Source organism: Branchiostoma belcheri, unplaced genomic scaffold (genome assembly GCF_001625305.1).
Source record: "Branchiostoma belcheri isolate BF01 breed outbred unplaced genomic scaffold, Haploidv18h27 scaffold55, whole genome shotgun sequence".
Classification (NCBI taxonomy): domain Eukaryota; kingdom Metazoa; phylum Chordata; class Leptocardii; order Amphioxiformes; family Branchiostomatidae; genus Branchiostoma; species Branchiostoma belcheri.
Window position 1 is genome coordinate 2,085,331 of NW_017804187.1, and position 18,153 is coordinate 2,103,483.

The window sequence follows — 18,153 nt, forward strand, 5'->3', positions numbered from 1 at the left end:
TGACAAGACAATACTGGTGCGTCAAATATTGGCCCTCCCCACAAGCGCACCTCTACCGTGACTACTTTGATTAAAAACAAAGTAGAAAGGTAACATTTGCAATGCAAATGCATGATGTTTACCATCACATGGTCTAGCTCAACAAAATTCTGCTCTATTTATTATTTGTACAATGTATATATGGTGACCGGCCTCTCCAACTCTGATCTGTCATTTGCCTCATGATGTAACAGGATGTCTGCTACAGCACCAGTTACCATGGTGACAGACGTCTGGTTCAGGTCATTGGGTTATCGACCTTACTACGTTATCGGGAACGGAAGAAGAAGAGGAAGAACAAAGAAGAAGAGGAACAAAGTCACTATGTTTTCCTTCTGATAAGGTTGACAAACATGAACAAAAAAGACTTCACAAAAACTTCTGCACAGCTTTCGAATGAAACCGGCTACGCAGCTTACAGTACCCAGTAATAAAAAACTAACCAAGGCGTCCCGGGTTCGAGTCCTGACATGCCACCAATCTTGTGCCCTTGGGAAAGGCACTTAACACGACTTTCCTTACTTATCTCAAGTGAATGAGTATTGTCCTGTCCTGTATTTGTACTCTGTGTTGGTGTGTTGGTGGTGGCATAAAATAAGTTGATATAACTTGAGTGTGTCGTCGCCATGTCATGAATTGTTGGAATCAAGTAAAAAAAAAAAAACTAACACTACTCGCGGATATAGCGCCCGGTACTTTTGCAGTGTGACCTAAGTATCCCAGAGCCTATAGTTCGTCTAGAAGACTTGTGTTTCCACTTCAATCCAGAAGGGCGAGAAAATTTAGGACGTGAACCATATTTCATTACTACCGATAAAGCAATCAAGCAGTCAGAACTTTTTGGCGTAACGCCTCACCGGCGCCGGTAGATCAGAAAGTACACTGACCCACAGGTCTGCCTTGCACGTTCGGGCAACTTACTACACAACACTGAACAGTAAGCACGTTGGAAAAAGCACGTAAGCACGTACTGCGCCTGTGCGAAACCCTGAGTTTTTTCACGTTTTCTTGGGCGTTGGATGCTTGGTCAACGTTGCCTGTTACAGACGGTCATCTTCGATTTTCCCGTGACTTACAACATTTGGAAACTACAGACGGGATGTTAACCTTATATGCGCGAATATGACCTTATATGATACGTTCTGCCGAAGTCCTATGCATAATACATTACGGGTTTCGCGCAGGTGCAGTACGTTCTGTCGACGTGCTCAGTGAACAAGTGTCTGTATATTTTATGCAGAAAACTACTAGTAAATTGCGTATGCCTTAACACCAGCGCAAAAGACAGAAAGTCGCTTTACTATGAATCATGGAAATTTTTGATCGGAGATTTCAGCCTGACATCCGTGAGTCTAATCTCCAAGCAGATCCCTATCGGTGGCAAAAGACAGTATCCATTAGCCATAGGAGTTTAGCCCGTCGGTGGCCGCGGACCTTCTCTGGCTAATAAAAAAGGATACTGCCTGGACAATTTGATACTGTTTTGCCACCGAAAGGGATCTGCTTCGAGATTAGTGAAGTCTGCAATCCTCTGCTACTTCTGAAGTGTCAGCCTCAGGCTGGCCAGGCCAGATTGTTTAACCTGAAACTGCTTGGAGACTTGTCAACTACAAGTTCAATCATGCAAGGTAAACTTGTAGTGGGTAGATGTCGTAACTTGAGAAACATCGAGAAAGAAGTTCAAGCCCACACACAATCACTGACTCACTTACTTACTCACAAACACACTCAGATATGACCTATGAGTCATGGTACTGGCCATACTATAAATAGTATGATAAGGTAGTGGGGAAACACTGTCATAGTCTTTATATATACACTTTCAACAAAGTTTCTTTCTTTTTGCCTTCCACACGCACACCTGTCACCAGCGTTAGGCTATTGCCTGAATAAAGAAGGTAAGGAGACGGAATCTGTACAGATTTTCCGTGTATTCTTTTTTTCCCCGCACGCGGTTCGCTACTAGCACTGAACTTTGACCAGAAACATGGCGCCGATAGTGAAACAGCACTTGTATTTGAAAAATAATAATTGTACCATGCACATATCTTTGATACCAGACATCTAATAACGGATATAATAACGTTTAAAAGTTGCACTTTCCATATATCCTGTAGATTGATACTTGACCTGATCATGCAACATGTATTAATGAAAACGTAACCGTTCAATGTCAAATTGGTCCAAGACTGGGAATGCAATACCTATATCAAGGCGTTGTTTCAAATAATATACAATATCATTTATGAGTTACAAAATTGTCCTCATCATGATGAGAAATACATCGTTAGATCGTTATTCCAGGGGGGGTTTACGGAAAAAGGAGTCCAGTCCGATTGGCGGAAAAAGCAGTCCAGTCCGATTTTAGGGTGGAAAAAGCAGTCCGGTGGTTTCTACGAAATTTTACGAAAGACCATAGGCACAATTTTTTCTTGTGTGTGTACTTCTAGTTTCTATGGGCACTTTGAGTTTCTATGAGTACTTCGAGTTTCTATAAGTACTTCGAGTTTCTATGGGTACTTAGAGTTTCTATGAGTACTTAGAGTTTGTATGGGAACTTAGAGTTTGTAACTTACATATCATCATCATGCCTCCGGATTATTACTTAATACATATAAGTAATAATAATTAGTCAAAAGATGAAGCGGTCAACTGACGAGATTTCCAGGGCCGATCCTGCTTGCAAGTAGCCTGATTAAATCGCTTTACGGTTGCCAGCTGCCCAACATCCAGTCGGCCCCTGCTAAAGCCACATATGGCAGACTTTGCATTACACCGACAAGCATGTAAGTACCGGAAGTACAATTGTAAGAAAGAATCCCTTAATAATTAACTTTTGTTTATTGTGGATAGGTGACCTGTATGTATAGAAACTACTTTTCGGTGGTCCCAAGAGGTGTAAATCGGTTGTCCGCTACTCCTCACCCAAGGCTGCCTGAATTACGGGTTAAGGCGGCATATAGTGAGTCACATATATGCTAATTCAAGTTCCCATACAAACTCTAAATAGTCATAGAAACTCGAAGTACCCATAGAAACTCGAAGTACTCATAGAAACTCAAAGTACCCATAGAAACTAGAAGTACACACACAAGAAAAAATTGTGCCTATGGTCTTTCGTAAAATTTCGTAGAAACCACCGGACTGCTTTTTCCACCCCAAAATCGGACTGAACTGCTTTTTCCGCCAATCGGACTGGACTCCTTTTTCCGTAAACCCATTCCAGGGGACAGAACTTTGCATGATATGTTCGGTCCCTGTTGCCCTTCTTGGTAATCATCAGGAGTCCGAAACCCGGGACTATTTGATGACTCATACGATGACTCATTCAGCAGGCATTCAGGGGATTCCCCTTTGCAATATAATAGGTGTTTGTCTAATGTCTAAGGGCATTGATGCGTGAATGTGGAACTTTCCATGGGTTAAACGACTTTTTTATGGGCCAAATTTCAACTTCATATTTGGTTATATATGATTTTTATCGACAAATATACATTTGAAATCCTAATTTTTATCACCCAGTGCTTTCTTGTCCTACTTCCTTCCTTTCTGATCTAAAAAAACAATACCGTAAATCACTGAACACCCCCCTGGTTCCCAAAAATGGAATAGTCCATAGCGTTGGAGATCGGCCCCCAACATGGTGAGTGGTGCAACGAACCTTTTCTCTTGAATTTCATGTCTTTTATGGAATAGATAGAGAATATAGTCGCTATCCTACAAATGTTTACTTAGTGAAACCAAGGTAAAATGTCGTACTGTTGCGGCGCCTTATAAAAGTGAAACAAAATGGCGTCGACAACCGCCACGTATCCATTACATGTTGTTTGTCGAGTTTAGTGAGTCAGTCCGCCATTTTGAATAGCCCTTTTTGCACGACGTCTTCCAAGTGTATTTGTGTGCTTGGTAACGACTCAGCGTCTTTTGTGTGATTTAGACCGACAACATTCGCTTTATTTGTAATTTTACAACAGATTCGCCCGGCGAGTTTGTGAATGCAGCTTCTGTGTGTTTTAAAGTTACCATGAGCTGCTAGCTGCGTTGGTCAAACATACTACTCAGTGAGATCATGCATGCTTCGTTGAGCCTGGATAGCGTGACAGTGGGTCTTACGTCTCAAGTTGCTTGCGTGACCACTTTTAAAAGTTCTTCGGAAGTTTGAAAGTCCATCTAGCAAGCTGTATACAATAAAGGGTTTTCAAAAAAAGTTGTATGCTTCACGGTACCTGTAACATAGGTAACTTGACATGTAGGTACATGTTCATTATGTAAACAAGACCGCACCTGTTCTGCGAAGATGAAAGGTGCGCTTTTCCGGTCACGTCCAGAAGTTAGTATCAAATTATGAGTTATTAGAATCAACACTTACAAGTTACCTAGTGAAACTCCCACGTATTTTTCTTACAATGTATCTTAAAAAACATGATTCATGTGATTGCAAGCTGTTGTGACAAAGTTTTTGGGGGTTTTCCAGCAATGATGTAATACTATTACTTAATAGCGTCCCCAGTACCCAGATTTAAGAAGTTTTTTTCCACTTCTGTTCAAAAGAAGAGTGGATTATATTAATCACCTGATTATCGGAAGATTTTACTATGGATTTTATCACTGTCTGTACTTTGTGCTGTGTCATGTGATAATAGAAAGACTCATGATCAGCTGAGTAACGTTACCAGTCACTTTGGACTCCCCTGATAAGCAGCCACATCGGCAAACTCTCAGCTCTCAGGTAACATAAATGTCGTAATGTCTTATGTTGACCTTAAAAACTAACTGACTAGTCATAACATTAACATATGATAATCCATAATGTTAGCTGTCCAACATGTTACTTTAAGTAAGTTTTATGTTATAGACCACAGTTCTAGCAGAACTAGATAAACTGAGTTTTGTCCTGTTTGGGCATGTCTGGGTTGAAATTCCATTTGGAATGTGTTGGATCCCAGGTCTATTACACTTTTAGTTGTACTTTTGAGTTTTAAGCTAACAAAAAACGTCACTTTCCCCCACTAGCACATGTACTAAACTTTTGTTCGTACAATGTACTTGCGTCACCACCATTCCCGTGGTTACAATCTTTTGTCCAAACGTTAAAGCTGTTAGTTGTGTCAACAATGATAAGCCTCATGTATGGCCATACAAGTATTACTTACATGTACTTAGCCTGTAGCCTCCATTGCAGGCTCTGTTCAGCATTTTGATATTTCAACGGAAAATAGGCACCAGACTGACAATGGCAATCTGAAATGAAAGAAAAAAAGCTATTTTAGTAATTTAGTATTTTCTCCATATGTACTTAAAAATGCTGAGTAGGACATTGCTGAAATAAATCATCATCTGAAGCCTACACCTTGAAAAAAATGTTATGATGTTGTTACTTTTACAGTTTCAGACATGTATAGACATGTATTGACTTTATAATTACGACGATCTTTGGTTTGCTTTGTAAGTAAAATACACATGGTGTAAAAGCGCCACCTTCCAACTGACAACAAAAATGCAGTTTTCAAAATGAAGTCAATAGTTGTCCGACAAGTTTGGCATCAGCTGTCAGAGTCCACTTTGTGTAACTGACTGAATATGACAATCTTGTGTTGATCCAAATTGTTATTTAGTTTTGGTTGTCCATTTTGGTCATACATTGAATGTGATAATGATTATATGTACTTTTTCAGCTCTGTTGCAAAAGTTTAAGAACATGTAACTGGACAGGGGTAACAAACAAGATCACTCCTTTTCAAGACCCTTTTGGGAAAGTTGAACCATAGTTATGACGACCTGGTTAGATTTTGAATTACCACCGCAAGTTGGTCTTTGCATGGAAATTTTTGTGTGAAGGCTGCTTCTTGCAAACCCAGTTTCCATTCTATATTGCCTGCAGGAGACGTAAGTGTCTCATATAATGAGTTTTGGAGCAGTGAATTTAGCATGGCTGTATTCTCAGCTTTTGCATTAAGATCCCCTTTAATAAAGACTTTGTTCTGATCAAAATTATGATCTAGTTTTGTAAGAAGCAATACCATTTGTCCCTCTAACTATAACACTACACTGCTTAGAAGTCTTGAACTATGAAATTGGAGTCTAATACAGGAATACATGTATCTGATATAAAAAATTTGGCACAATATCAATAATTTTGTTTGCCAATGCATTCTGGAATGTTGCTGGAAATGGTGCATGGTATACGTATGCAGTCCACTTGACTAAAGGCCTTTTTTCAGATCAGAAAGAGACAGATCTCTGACTGACTTTTTTTTTCTTTTCCATTTTTTTACAGCGTAAACTCTAGTTGGTGCAGAGGCTGAAGTAGAACTTGGTGACAGCCGACAACCCACTTGGAAATATCAAGGTGAAATATCTTTTATTCCATTTATTGTCATGATAGAAGACTAAATTTTATATTTCATACCCACACATTAATGTTCATATCTATATATATATATATATATGCATATAATAGTCGTACTTTATTTGAAAATGAAAAAATGAATGAGAAAATAGATGCACTATCACAAGCACATCAAGCTCAAGCTTTGTTGCATATTCATGCCCAGTATAGGCTAAATGCATTAATTTAGATAAGTGGAAGGGTACGAAAATCGTGCTGTATTTGTATCTATATCTACACAGTCTACGTTTACTAAAACATTTTTTGTCTTTTTTGTTCGTAGGTCAACATCAAAAACCCCAGCAACAACATACAACAAGTGAATTCCATTCCAGAAGTGGTAAAAATGAGTATCGCAACAATGAGTGTTCAAAATCAGGTGATAGAAAGTCTAAACAGTGGTGGATGTCTGTCGATGTCACAAGGTTCCGCTTCAACCTCTGCACCGCCTGGGCGTGGCCAGTATCCATGGCAACAAACGGTTGCCGGGGATACGGCCACGCCCATGCACGTTGGGGAGTCAGCACTGCTGACTTCCAGCACAGAAGCTTCTGCTGTAGAGCATGTAGAGTCTAGTAGTGCTTGCTTCATGACTAGTAGTGCAGAGGTTGAGGCAGAACCAAGTGTAAATCCCATGTATAGCATGGAAATCATTCGACTAGGATCGTTTCAGAATTGGCTTAGCTCAAGTGCAGATATAAACCCTCGCAAATTTGCAAAAGCTGGACTATTCTACACCGGACAAGGCGATACGGTACAATGCTATCAATGTAGTAGGACGTTTAGTGGATGGCTAGATGGTGACATACCAATTCAAAGACATCACCAAGAAAGCTCAGACTGTCTATTTGCTAGAGAACTGTACATGAAGGACAATGAAGCTCAACGATCTCAAAACAACACCTCTTCGCAGCATAGAGGTATTGACGTACCAGACAATGCAACATCTAACATCGTTGCACAACAATCGTCTAGCAATGGACACGATGCTCCTGACTCTTCTTGCTTACAATCAATGCAAAGATTATCCATACACAATGTAAATACAAGTAGTAGTAATGTTAACACTGCAAGTAGTAACACAGCATCTGACTATTACGCATACGACACAGCCGCAACTGCAAGGAATGTAAAACATTGTGGTGAACACTGTCCAAAAGACTTGAACACTGAGCTCCACAGGATCCATACCTTCTACGGATGGCCAGAAAGCACCCCTGTTCGACCGGAACACTTGGCGAAACTTGGTTTCTTCTACCTTGGAGTTCGAGATAAAGTTGAGTGCGCGTTTTGCGGAGGGGTGCTCCACCAATGGGAAGAGGGAGATGATCCAAAGAGAGAACATGAGAGACATTACCCCCACTGTCCCTTCATACGGAACTGTGCCACTTCTAATGTACCCCTGGACTCACCTGATGGAGATTCATCCGACGGACAATCTGAAAGGTATCTTGAAGTCTTCACTTCCTGCTGTTCTTTACCTTATGCACCTTTACTTTATGCACTATTTTACCTTCCAGAACTTGCATTAGCCCAGAAACAGAGATCCAACCTCTTAGTGTGATAAGAAAACCATTTTTCTGACCTACAGTATTATTAAAGGCTAGATGCACACTTTTATTTCCGGCAACTGAAAATATGTGGCACAGTCCAAGATGATATCTTTGAATTTCATAGAATCTGTTTGGAAACATAACTGCAGCATGGTCTACACTGCAGCATGCCACTAAACAAACCAAGAAGAAGCATAAATATGCAAAAATGTCATTTTTATTCAGCTATGGCATGCTCACAGATTTTGTTTCCAGTTACTGAAATTATGCTGTGCAGTCTAAAACAACAGATACATGTATGTTTAAAAGCAAAAAGCATTTTTTTCTTTCTTTCTTTTAAAAGCTTTTGTTTGTAGTTACTGAAAGTATACTGTGCAGTCTAAAACAACAGACAAGTATGTTTAATAGCATATTTTTAGAGTTAAGAGCATATTTTTGCTTTTTTAAAGACGTGGACACACAGAGAGTGAACCACCACCACCTCCTGGGGGTACTGACTGTCCGAAGCATCCGGAGCTGTCATCAGAAGAAGACCGTCTGTCCACATTCTTCCGCTGGCCCCTGTACAGCCCCATCTCACCTCGCAAGCTCGCACAGGCCGGGTTTTACTACACATGTGAGTAGTTATTTTATCTGGCCGTTTCTACCTCTATGTGGGCATGTAAGTAACATGGGCAAAATAGCATAAACAGGAGGGACATTAACTTTGTTTTGCTTTCCCATATTGATTGATGCTTCAAAATTTTCAAATGTTGAATCAAAAAAGAGACTTTTGAAACAAGAAATCATCCAGGTTAAGAGGCAGATAAAATGATAAGAGCCCTATACATGTACAAAACAATGTATATCCCACACATGCTACATGTATTTGACTTCACCTGAAGGCTTTCTGAATATCAGGAAAAAGCACACAAAGCTTTGGGATACTAATAGTTCAATGAATTCTATTCCTTCATAGCTGAAGGTCTTCTAAAAGCATCTTCAGCTAAATGTTTCAGTTGTGAGTTCTAACCTTGTTCCCCCTTGCTTCCCCCCAGACATAGATGACCAGGTGAAATGTTATTGGTGTGAGGGAGGGCTGAAAGACTGGCAGGCAGGGGATGACCCATGGACCGAACACGCGCGTTGGTACGGGGAGGAGTGTGGGTTTGTGCTACGGGAACGTGGCATCGGCTACGTCAGGCAGATTAAGAACACCTTCCCCTCTCTCGTACAAGTAAGTACAGATTTTACAGATTTTAAAGATGACTGTATATACTTTGCACTCCAAAAATACAGGTTTAAAAGATGGTGTATGATACAATGTAGCTCCTGGTGTTGCGAATGGAAAAACAATCTTCCAATTTCATGATCTCCTATGTATAAATCGTATTGCAATGTCATTTCATAGACAAGAATGTACAAATGCCAATGATCAGTATCAGTAAGAAAATGCATGTTGTGACAATCATCATTTCAAACCGTTATGGAAACAACCAAAGAAGCAAAACAAATAGCAAGTTTAACTCATGAGACTATATGCCAGTCATGCACCGCTTTCATTTGAAGCTGTTTTGCTTTTCAAGATTATCAAAATCTATCCACTTGCTTGAGTAACAGTTTTCATAACCTGGATGTCTAACCATTGATGAATCAAGTACATGTATACCACTTGATAAGAACAGTTGAAGTGTATGATTTGTTTTTAAATCTGTTTTTTTTTTTGTCGTATTTTTTAGGTGGCCCATCACCACTCACAGCAAGACTTTGTCCAAGACTTCATTGTGGGCTCCGCAAACGTAACAGTCCAAGTCGGAAACCTCGACCCAGAAGACGAATTCGAAGAGCGCGTGCTGGACGCCATGGACTCTAGAGTGGTGCGAAACGTGGTAGAGATGGGCTTCGGTCAACAGAACGTAGAAACAGTGGTACGGAGGAGGCTTCGCGCTCGTAGAGGACCCTTCACCACCATGACAGACCTGGTGGAGTCTTTACTAGCCATGGATGAACACCCAGATGGACAGGGAGACAACCCCGATGCTGAGGATGAAGAGGACAGAAATGTAGAGGGGCCAACACCCACTGGAAATCAGGAGCCAGCTGCAGAGGAGGCAGCTGCAGAGCAGATGGAAGAAGAACCAGAAGAAGGTAGGTTTGACTCGAGTACTAACACTATATAGTACTATGTTACTACTACTAACACTATAGTACTAGCACTATATATATGGCCAGCCTATCGAGAAGTAAACTCAAGAAAATTGACTTGAATTCTCATTATGTATTTTATCAGCTCAGATGAACTTTCATGCTACTATGGCAGGCCAATTGCCTGGCAGAGCCAACCAGCTCTAGTCATATGATACATTAAAAGTATCCTCTACCAGGCTTCAGAGGTGGCTGGAGTAGAAATTGGCGAAATAGACAGATAACATGTCAGGGAGTTGGGCCTCTAAAGGAGAGGAAAACCATACTCCTTTAGTTGACTAACTCCCCTGGCATGCCATCTGTCTATTTGGTCAATAATTAAGGTGGAAGCAGCCCTAGACACATTTTGTACATGAAGCAAAAATTTTTTCCTTTTTGTACTACATTTACTTGCATAATAGTTATGATTTCTTTGGCATGTGGATTGATATTGTGATTTTCTATTTCTTGCAGAAACCCCAGCTTCAATGGAAGAACTACAGCAAAGACTCAGGCGAATGAAAGAGGAGCGTATGTGCAAAATCTGTATGTCTAACGACGCCACAATGGTTTTTATCCCATGTGGGCATTTGTGCTGCTGTGAAGGCTGTGCTCATTCTATGAGATCTAGAGGTAGAAAGTGCCCAATTTGTAGGGCCCGTATCCTTAAAGTGCAGAGAGCTTTCCTTGCCTAAAGATATACACATGTATAATAAAGTATTTCCAGTTTTCAAGCTCAGTCTCTGTGTTCAGTTCTGTTAGGAAGCAACTTAAGGCCATTTTACTAAGCAACTTTTCAAGACTATAAATGTTACAGAGTTTACAAGCTAAAAGAACATTATGTTTTCAGTAGTTGCCCAAGTAGTAACGTTATAACAAAGGCAGAAGTCTTGGAAGGGGAGGCTGTTACATGCTACTAAATCTATCCTTCTATCTTTCCAAGTAACGATTTGTGTCGAGTATAAACCAGTGTTATCTAAACATGCTCCCCTACATAAGAAAAAGGTGTGGCTACGTATGGTCACGTGTAATGACCAAGTCACATCCGCCCCACGATTGCAAATTAAATTGATGATATTCATGGAGCAATCGTCAATGTGTCGTCCGTCTGTCTTGTTGCGGAAAGAAACTGTCTAAGATCCTTGTCGGTGGATTGATCTGTCATAGCTTGACTGAAAACCTAACGTCAACAAAATCATACGTCGACTTACGACGCGTATGTGGCCGCGTCGTATTACAACGCAACAAACGCAATGTAGGAATGACGTCACCTCGAAGCAATGTCCTCTCGCCCTACTCAGAAAAAGCTCAGTATCTTCTAAGAAAACATTACGCATTTAATGGATCAAATCTTAACAGTTGCCCACAAAGTTCCTCGCTAAATCTTAAGTAACAACGCCGCGCCTATACTTTACTTTAGACGACATTCATTGTGAATGCTACCCGCCATGAGTCATGTGAGTCGTCCAATGCTTGTCTATACGTACCCAGAAGCGGACGTAAGCGTACAACGTAACAAAACGCCATTTGTGCCCCCTAATTTTCCTTCATATCCACATGAAGAATCAAGAACATTACAATATGTAAGACCGAACCCCAGAAGTTCGCTGTATAGCTTGAAACCTTTCGAAAACGCGGAAAAAAGCTGACCCACCCGAAGAAAAGGAGGACCGACTGACCTCTCACAAACTAACAAACGACGACGCTGCGCACTTCTGTAAAGTTACATGCAGTCCAACAAAAGAACATTTTTTTAGAATCACAAAGTTTAGTTCCTCGTAAGACAACATTGGATAAACGTACTCACCTTAACTGCTGTAGTTACTTGTGCAGGTAGACCACACCTGCGAAAGCGTTCCTTTTATCGTCGTCTATACCGCAGCAAGTGTCAGAACACCTTAGTTCGCGCCATTGACGTATGGTACTGGTGGTGAACACGGTAAAGGCTAGGTGACCGTTACAACCGTTCAAATCTTAATCTTTGGTAACTCAACTAACTGACATGCTGCGGCTGCGCGCCTTCAACACTCCCCCAAAAGCGCCCGTTGGAGGTGGGGGATTCCCCAATTTGTGCATGTGGTCAGTGCGTGCACACACTATGGCCCACACGCCATTGGCCAACAAGTAAAAGGTCTAACCAACTACAGCCATTCTCTGAAAGAAAGATGTTTGTACGCAGTTGCATTGGCTAGTATCCAAGTTGGAAATTAGCCAAATGCGTCCCTGGGTGGTAACATTAACCGCCGTATTGACGAACCTTTCCGTTGATTTGGTCTCGTGATGTTTATACAGCGAAAGTACAACGGTTTCTGCACCGAGATTGTGCCAACTGGCGTTGTGATAGATATCAACAGCAATGAGTTAAGGGTGCGTCATCTAGTGACATTTTAATAAGGATGGCAACAGATAATCTTTTGACACGACTAATACTAAATAAACTTTGTCTTTCGAAAACTTCGCGTCATAGTGCTATACAAGCAATGCATATAAGTACTGGATTTATGGGCATGTGTATATTTATTCGCTGCTGCATTTCTAGTATAGCAACTGTATTGAGTATGTATTGAGTACTATTAGTAGGTCTTCCGTCATGCATGCCAAAAACAGAAGTGTATATTATGAAATAGCCTAAAGCATTCCTATAATAGGTGTCGAAATCAGAGCCTCTCTTTCGTGTCCTTTTGGTGACTGTGTCTGTGGCGAGTGGAAGCGTTATATTATGACTCCTACATTCAAGTGAGTATCATCTCTTTAACCCACCCTTAGGCCAAATGAACTCGCCCAGGTGACGTATCGTATCTATATGGTCTTAGAACTGATATTGCCACATCATTACCCGGAACATTGCTTAACTTAACACATGCATTTCTGATAACTTCGTCATCCTTAGCATTGCTTCCCTTGAAAAAGAAGTCATACTTCCTCTTTTTGTGCCCAGTGCTATTGAAACCTTTTGCTGTAGTCAGTACTAGTTCCGCTTTTCGCGATGTTACTAGTTCCGCTTTTTTCGGAACTCGCTGTATGTGCTGGTATTCAACTGCAGGGGAATCCCAGTTGGTAACTTCTGTAATGACTAAAAAAGAGGAACTACACTTTTTGAGGTCCAAGATAATCTACCGTTATCGTCTAACTTTATCTTTCAACAGGTTCTTTATATAAGTGTCTTGTCATAGCATAGCATAGTCAGAGTTTTTTAGTTGTGCTTTGGCCAGTAAATTTCGAAAAGGCACGATGAATGAAATGATACACTTTTCTATTAATGGATAAGTTTGTAGGTTCGTGAGTGAATGTTTCTTCTCTATTATAAAATCGCATGAGATGTCTTCTCTTTGTGACCACATGGTTGTAAATCTGGCGTATTACCAAAAGTTATGAGAAAAACAAACCCGGTCTATTTTTAGACTCTGAGTCATACAACTTCCCCACCATCACTGTGACGTCATTTTCCCAACATCTACATGTACAATTCAACACGAGGTTCGAGCTAGTTGCCTAGGTCACCGACGTTAACATCTATCATCCAACGTCCTTGTCAATCATCTGACCGTCGTGACGTATAAGGGAACAAAGGCCAAGGTTCACAGGTGAAAAGTCGTAGGGCGTTCCTTCTTGGGGGTAAATTTTGCCTGCACTGAGCACTAGGTGTGGCGCAGTTTAAAATGTGTCTGGCTTTCGCTAAGCCTTCTGGGATATCTACCTGTTGTACCTGTTGTTTACGGCGTACCAGGTTCAATATAGGAGCTACGCAGGAACTTTCTAGTAGTACTAGTTCCGTTGTGTCTTACTTGTGGTAGCCTCGAAGCATGTGTGCGACCAGAGCCTAAAACCCAGATTTGCCGCCTTTACTAATGTCGGTAGACTATCTGGTTACCTTGTACACATATGGCTTTGTTTACCTAGCTATTCTTTGCTTTGTGTTACGCAAATACCCCCTTTTGTGTTGGTGGGTGTGCTGGCTACGTATCAATGCTACATTCATGGTCAGCTAGACTTGAACAACGGGCTCTTTCGCCGTACTTGGGCGTATGCATGGAGTGCTTGGCTCACATTGGCAATAAGCCTGTATGTGTGTTAAGTATATGTACAGTTTGGGTGTGCACCAAAATACGTATCAATGTGCATTGACCTCTATAATATTTCATAGGGTGGTCTGGGAAAGTGGTTAGTTTTAGATCTAGAGATCCAGCTGGATTTTACTGGTACCAGATAGATAAGAACGGATTTCATTTTGTTGCCCGTATATTTTCCTGTATGGCAATGTACTGAGACATATGTTTGAAACATTTCAGCAAAACACAAGACGACAGAGAAGACAGAATGCGAATGATAAAGGACATCCGAAATAACTGCTGATATTCAAAACAAACAAAAATAGGAGAAAGAAACAAATCCCTCTTTAGTCAACTCTTCAAAATGGCACAAGGTACCAGAACCACAGAACAGTCGGGTGGGCAGGACCAACCCGACTTGGCAAGAGACGTGGTGAGATTGGGTGGAGCGGAAGCAATGTCAAGACAAAACTCACAAGAAGAAAACATTCGGCAACAAGAAATTCATCTCTCTGTTACCATGAACAGACTAGCATCTTTTAGTGCTCTTTTAAAGACGTTGCTACTATCCATAAATGTGCGAAAACTCGCCAATGCTGGTTTGTACTATCCGGGATCAGGAAACAAGCTCGTGTGTTACAAGTGTAACGGAACGATAGATATAGAAGACTGGACGGATCACAACGAACCGATAGAAAAACACAACAAGCTATACCCGCAATGTCCATGCTCCAAAGCACTTGATGTAGCGGATGGTAAAGCTAGTACTCGCATTAATGGTGAATATAAGATGCAGAAATCTAAACAAGAACGGACGGTCGATTTGACTGACGCTGGCGAGTCGAATTCAAAGAAAACCGACACAAACGACGTACGAATGTGCAACAGTTCTTGCCCAAAAGACTTGAACACCGAACTTCACCGATTGCATACCTACTACGGGTACGGCTGGCCTATGGACACTCCCGTATCCCCTGAACAGTTAGCAAAACTCGGCTTCTTCTATCTTGGAGTACGGGACAAAGTAGAGTGTGCATTTTGTGGCGGAGTGCTACACCAATGGGAGCAAGGGGACGACCCCAAAGTCGAACACGAGCGACACTACCCCCACTGTCCACTCATTCGGGGATACGCAACTTCCAACGTGCCTCTAGAATCTTCTAGCCAGCCTACGAACAGCAGTGCAAAGTTATCGCCCTTTATCCAACAGTCTAGTCTACCTCAGGCTGCAACTGTAGTTTCACAGAGCCAGCAGAGGAGTTGCTACGCACAAGAGAACGAGAAAACAGCGAAAACGTCTCAAAGAAAGGAGCCCAAGCACCCAGAGTTGGCTTCTGAGGAAGATCGCTTGTCTACGTTTTTGAGGTGGCCGCTGTACAGCCCCATTCCTCCTAGGAAACTGGCACAGGCAGGATTCTATTACACACGTGAGTATTGGGAATGTGTACTTTGTCAAGTTAGTTCATATGTCACTTTTGATATTACGCATACGGTGTCCGCAACGTGTGAGTGTGTTCAGCACCAAGGACAGAGTTTATGTGTGTGTGTGTTTGTGTGTCCAGCACCAAGGACAGGTGTGTTTGTGTGTGTGTGTGGATGGTGTTCAGCACCAGGGACAGGCATGTTTGCCTGTGTGTGGATGGTGTTCAGCACCAAGGACAGGTGCACTTAAATATTTTAACATGGACTATGGGCTCTTAGGACCAGTACTTGTAGTTTTGCTGAGATAACAACAGTTCTAACGTTTGTCATTAACTGTTTCTCCAGATACAGACGACCAGGTGAGATGTTTTTGGTGTGACGGCGGGCTGAAGGACTGGCAGGCAGGAGACGACCCTTGGACGGAGCATGCCCGCTGGTACGGAGAGGAGTGCGAGTTCGTCCTGCTGCAGAAAACTCCCAGTTTCGTGCAGGACGTCAAACGACGTCACCCAGTACTCGGACAGGTGTGTTTGATTTTTTAAGCGTTGATTAGGCCATTATGATTCTATTACATAGATGACATTTTCAGGCACCCCAAAATCGTTGCGAACGTCCGAAAAAAGTTGTCTCCACTATTAAAGCTAAAGGTTGCACAAACGCCGGAACACACTGAATATTGTGTTCTTTCACATCTTCTTTGACTTTGAGCTAATTCATGCACAAGTTGGGCTTGGCCCCTCCTCTTTGTTACAAGCAGCACTCCAAAATTTTGGAGGATGCCCTAAATCTTTAAACATGTTTGTTTCTGTATTTGCCAGGTTCCTCATGAAGAAAAGACATTCAAGCAAGCTTTCGTGTCGAACGGCCCGGTCTCTGGTGCGACTTGCGTACAGGAGTCCAACGATCTATTTCAGGAGGCCATGGACTCACCGCTGATACAGAACGCTCTCGAGATGGGCTTCGAGCGGAAACAAGTGGAAGACATCGTCAACAAACAGCTAAGGAGACATGGAAGACCGTTCGCCAAGATGACAGACATCGTAGAGGCTCTTCTATCTCACGAAAAGGGCCAGAACAGAACTGGTGATGAGGAAGATGAAGAAAAGAAGAAAAACTCGGCTGAGACAACAACTCAAACTACACCACAAGAAAGTCCCTCTGAATCGGGATCCCCGGGAGCACAGGCCCCGTTACCGGCTCCGAGAGAAGCGCATGGTACGTATGTTAGACTGATAGAATGTTCGAATGACCGAATGTTCGAATGATATGGATAGAATTTTAGAATGTTCGAATGATAGAACGTTCGAATGTTCGAATGATAGAACGTTCGAATGTTAGAATGATCGAACGTTAGAATGGTAGAATGATCGAACGTTAGAATGGTAGAATGGTAGAGTGATAAAATGTTCGAATGTTAAAATGATAGAATGTTAGAATGATCGGATGATAGAAGATTCGAATGACAGAATGTTAGAAGGATAGAATGTTACAATGATACAATGTAGAAGGTTTGAATGTTAGAATGTTAGAACAAAAGTTGACAACCTTATCTCTAATTCATGTTTTCTTCAAGTTAAACCTGTCTGGACATTCAATCATGTTTACTGCAGGTGAGGAGCAGGCTCCTCCTTCTGACGTCATCAGCCTCCAGCGTCAGCTGCAGCAGTTGATGGAAGAGCGCATGTGCAAGATCTGCATGGACGAGCGGTCGTGCATGGTGCTGATCCCGTGCGGGCACATGTGCTGCTGCGAGGGCTGTGTGCAGATGGTACGCTCAAGGGGTGGGAGGTGCCCCGTCTGCCGGGGACGCATCCAGCGCGTCCAGAAGACTTTCGTCGCGTAACGGTCGCGTTACAGTTGCGTGACAGTTGCGTGATGTCCCGTGCGGGCACATGTGCTGCTGCGAGGGGTGTGTGCAAATGGTACGGTCGCGCGGAGGGAGGTGCCCCGTGTGCCGGGGACGCATCCAGCGGGTCCAGAAGACTTTCGTCGCCTGACGGTCCTTAGAAGAAGAACTTTATTCACACCGCATAGCGGGCTGACTCTGTGCTACCAAACCTACAAACAGAATGGTTTTCAGTACCAAGGACAGCTACCATTGGTCTTCTCTTTATGATGAACGGAAGCCTTCGTTACATTTATCTCTAGGCCTAGACTTAAAGTTATATTAGTTAAGATGCTTCTACTGTACGGGTATCAACGATTTTCGCTCTACGATTGTTTAATTCAAGAAAACATGGATGTAGCTTTTAATGATAATGACATTTGGCTAACTCTATCATCTAACTCCAGGCATTGGTTAAAGTTATGTAGTAAATATATTCCTACTAGTACTGTACCGGGTATCTCAGAGATCTACTATACGATTTTTTAATTGAAGAAAAAAAGGATGTACCTTTTTAATGATGATGACTTTAGGGCTTTTTAATGATGATTGTATTTTAGATAATAGTGAGAGAGGGAGGTCCGAAGAATAAACAATTTGAATTAAATAGATTTCTTGTTCTCATTTGCGTGTTTTTCTTGAGTTTAATATTGA

General features: G+C 41.8%; 1 protein-coding gene across 1 annotated transcript; it reads left to right on the plus strand.

The window, feature by feature from the left end:
• The first annotated feature begins 1,854 nt into the window (after positions 1-1,854).
• LOC109481332 lies at positions 1,855-18,106 on the plus strand. The gene is made up of 11 exons (XM_019783864.1): positions 1,855-1,937; positions 6,317-6,388; positions 6,711-7,873; positions 8,430-8,596; positions 9,018-9,196; positions 9,699-10,107; positions 10,618-10,832; positions 15,175-15,619; positions 15,960-16,138; positions 16,433-16,829; positions 17,225-18,106. Exons 3-11 carry the CDS (start codon positions 6,774-6,776, stop codon positions 17,455-17,457), a joined length of 3,324 nt encoding a protein of 1,107 aa, XP_019639423.1. The 5' UTR covers positions 1,855-1,937; positions 6,317-6,388; positions 6,711-6,773; the 3' UTR covers positions 17,458-18,106.
• The last annotated feature ends 47 nt before the right edge of the window (positions 18,107-18,153 follow it).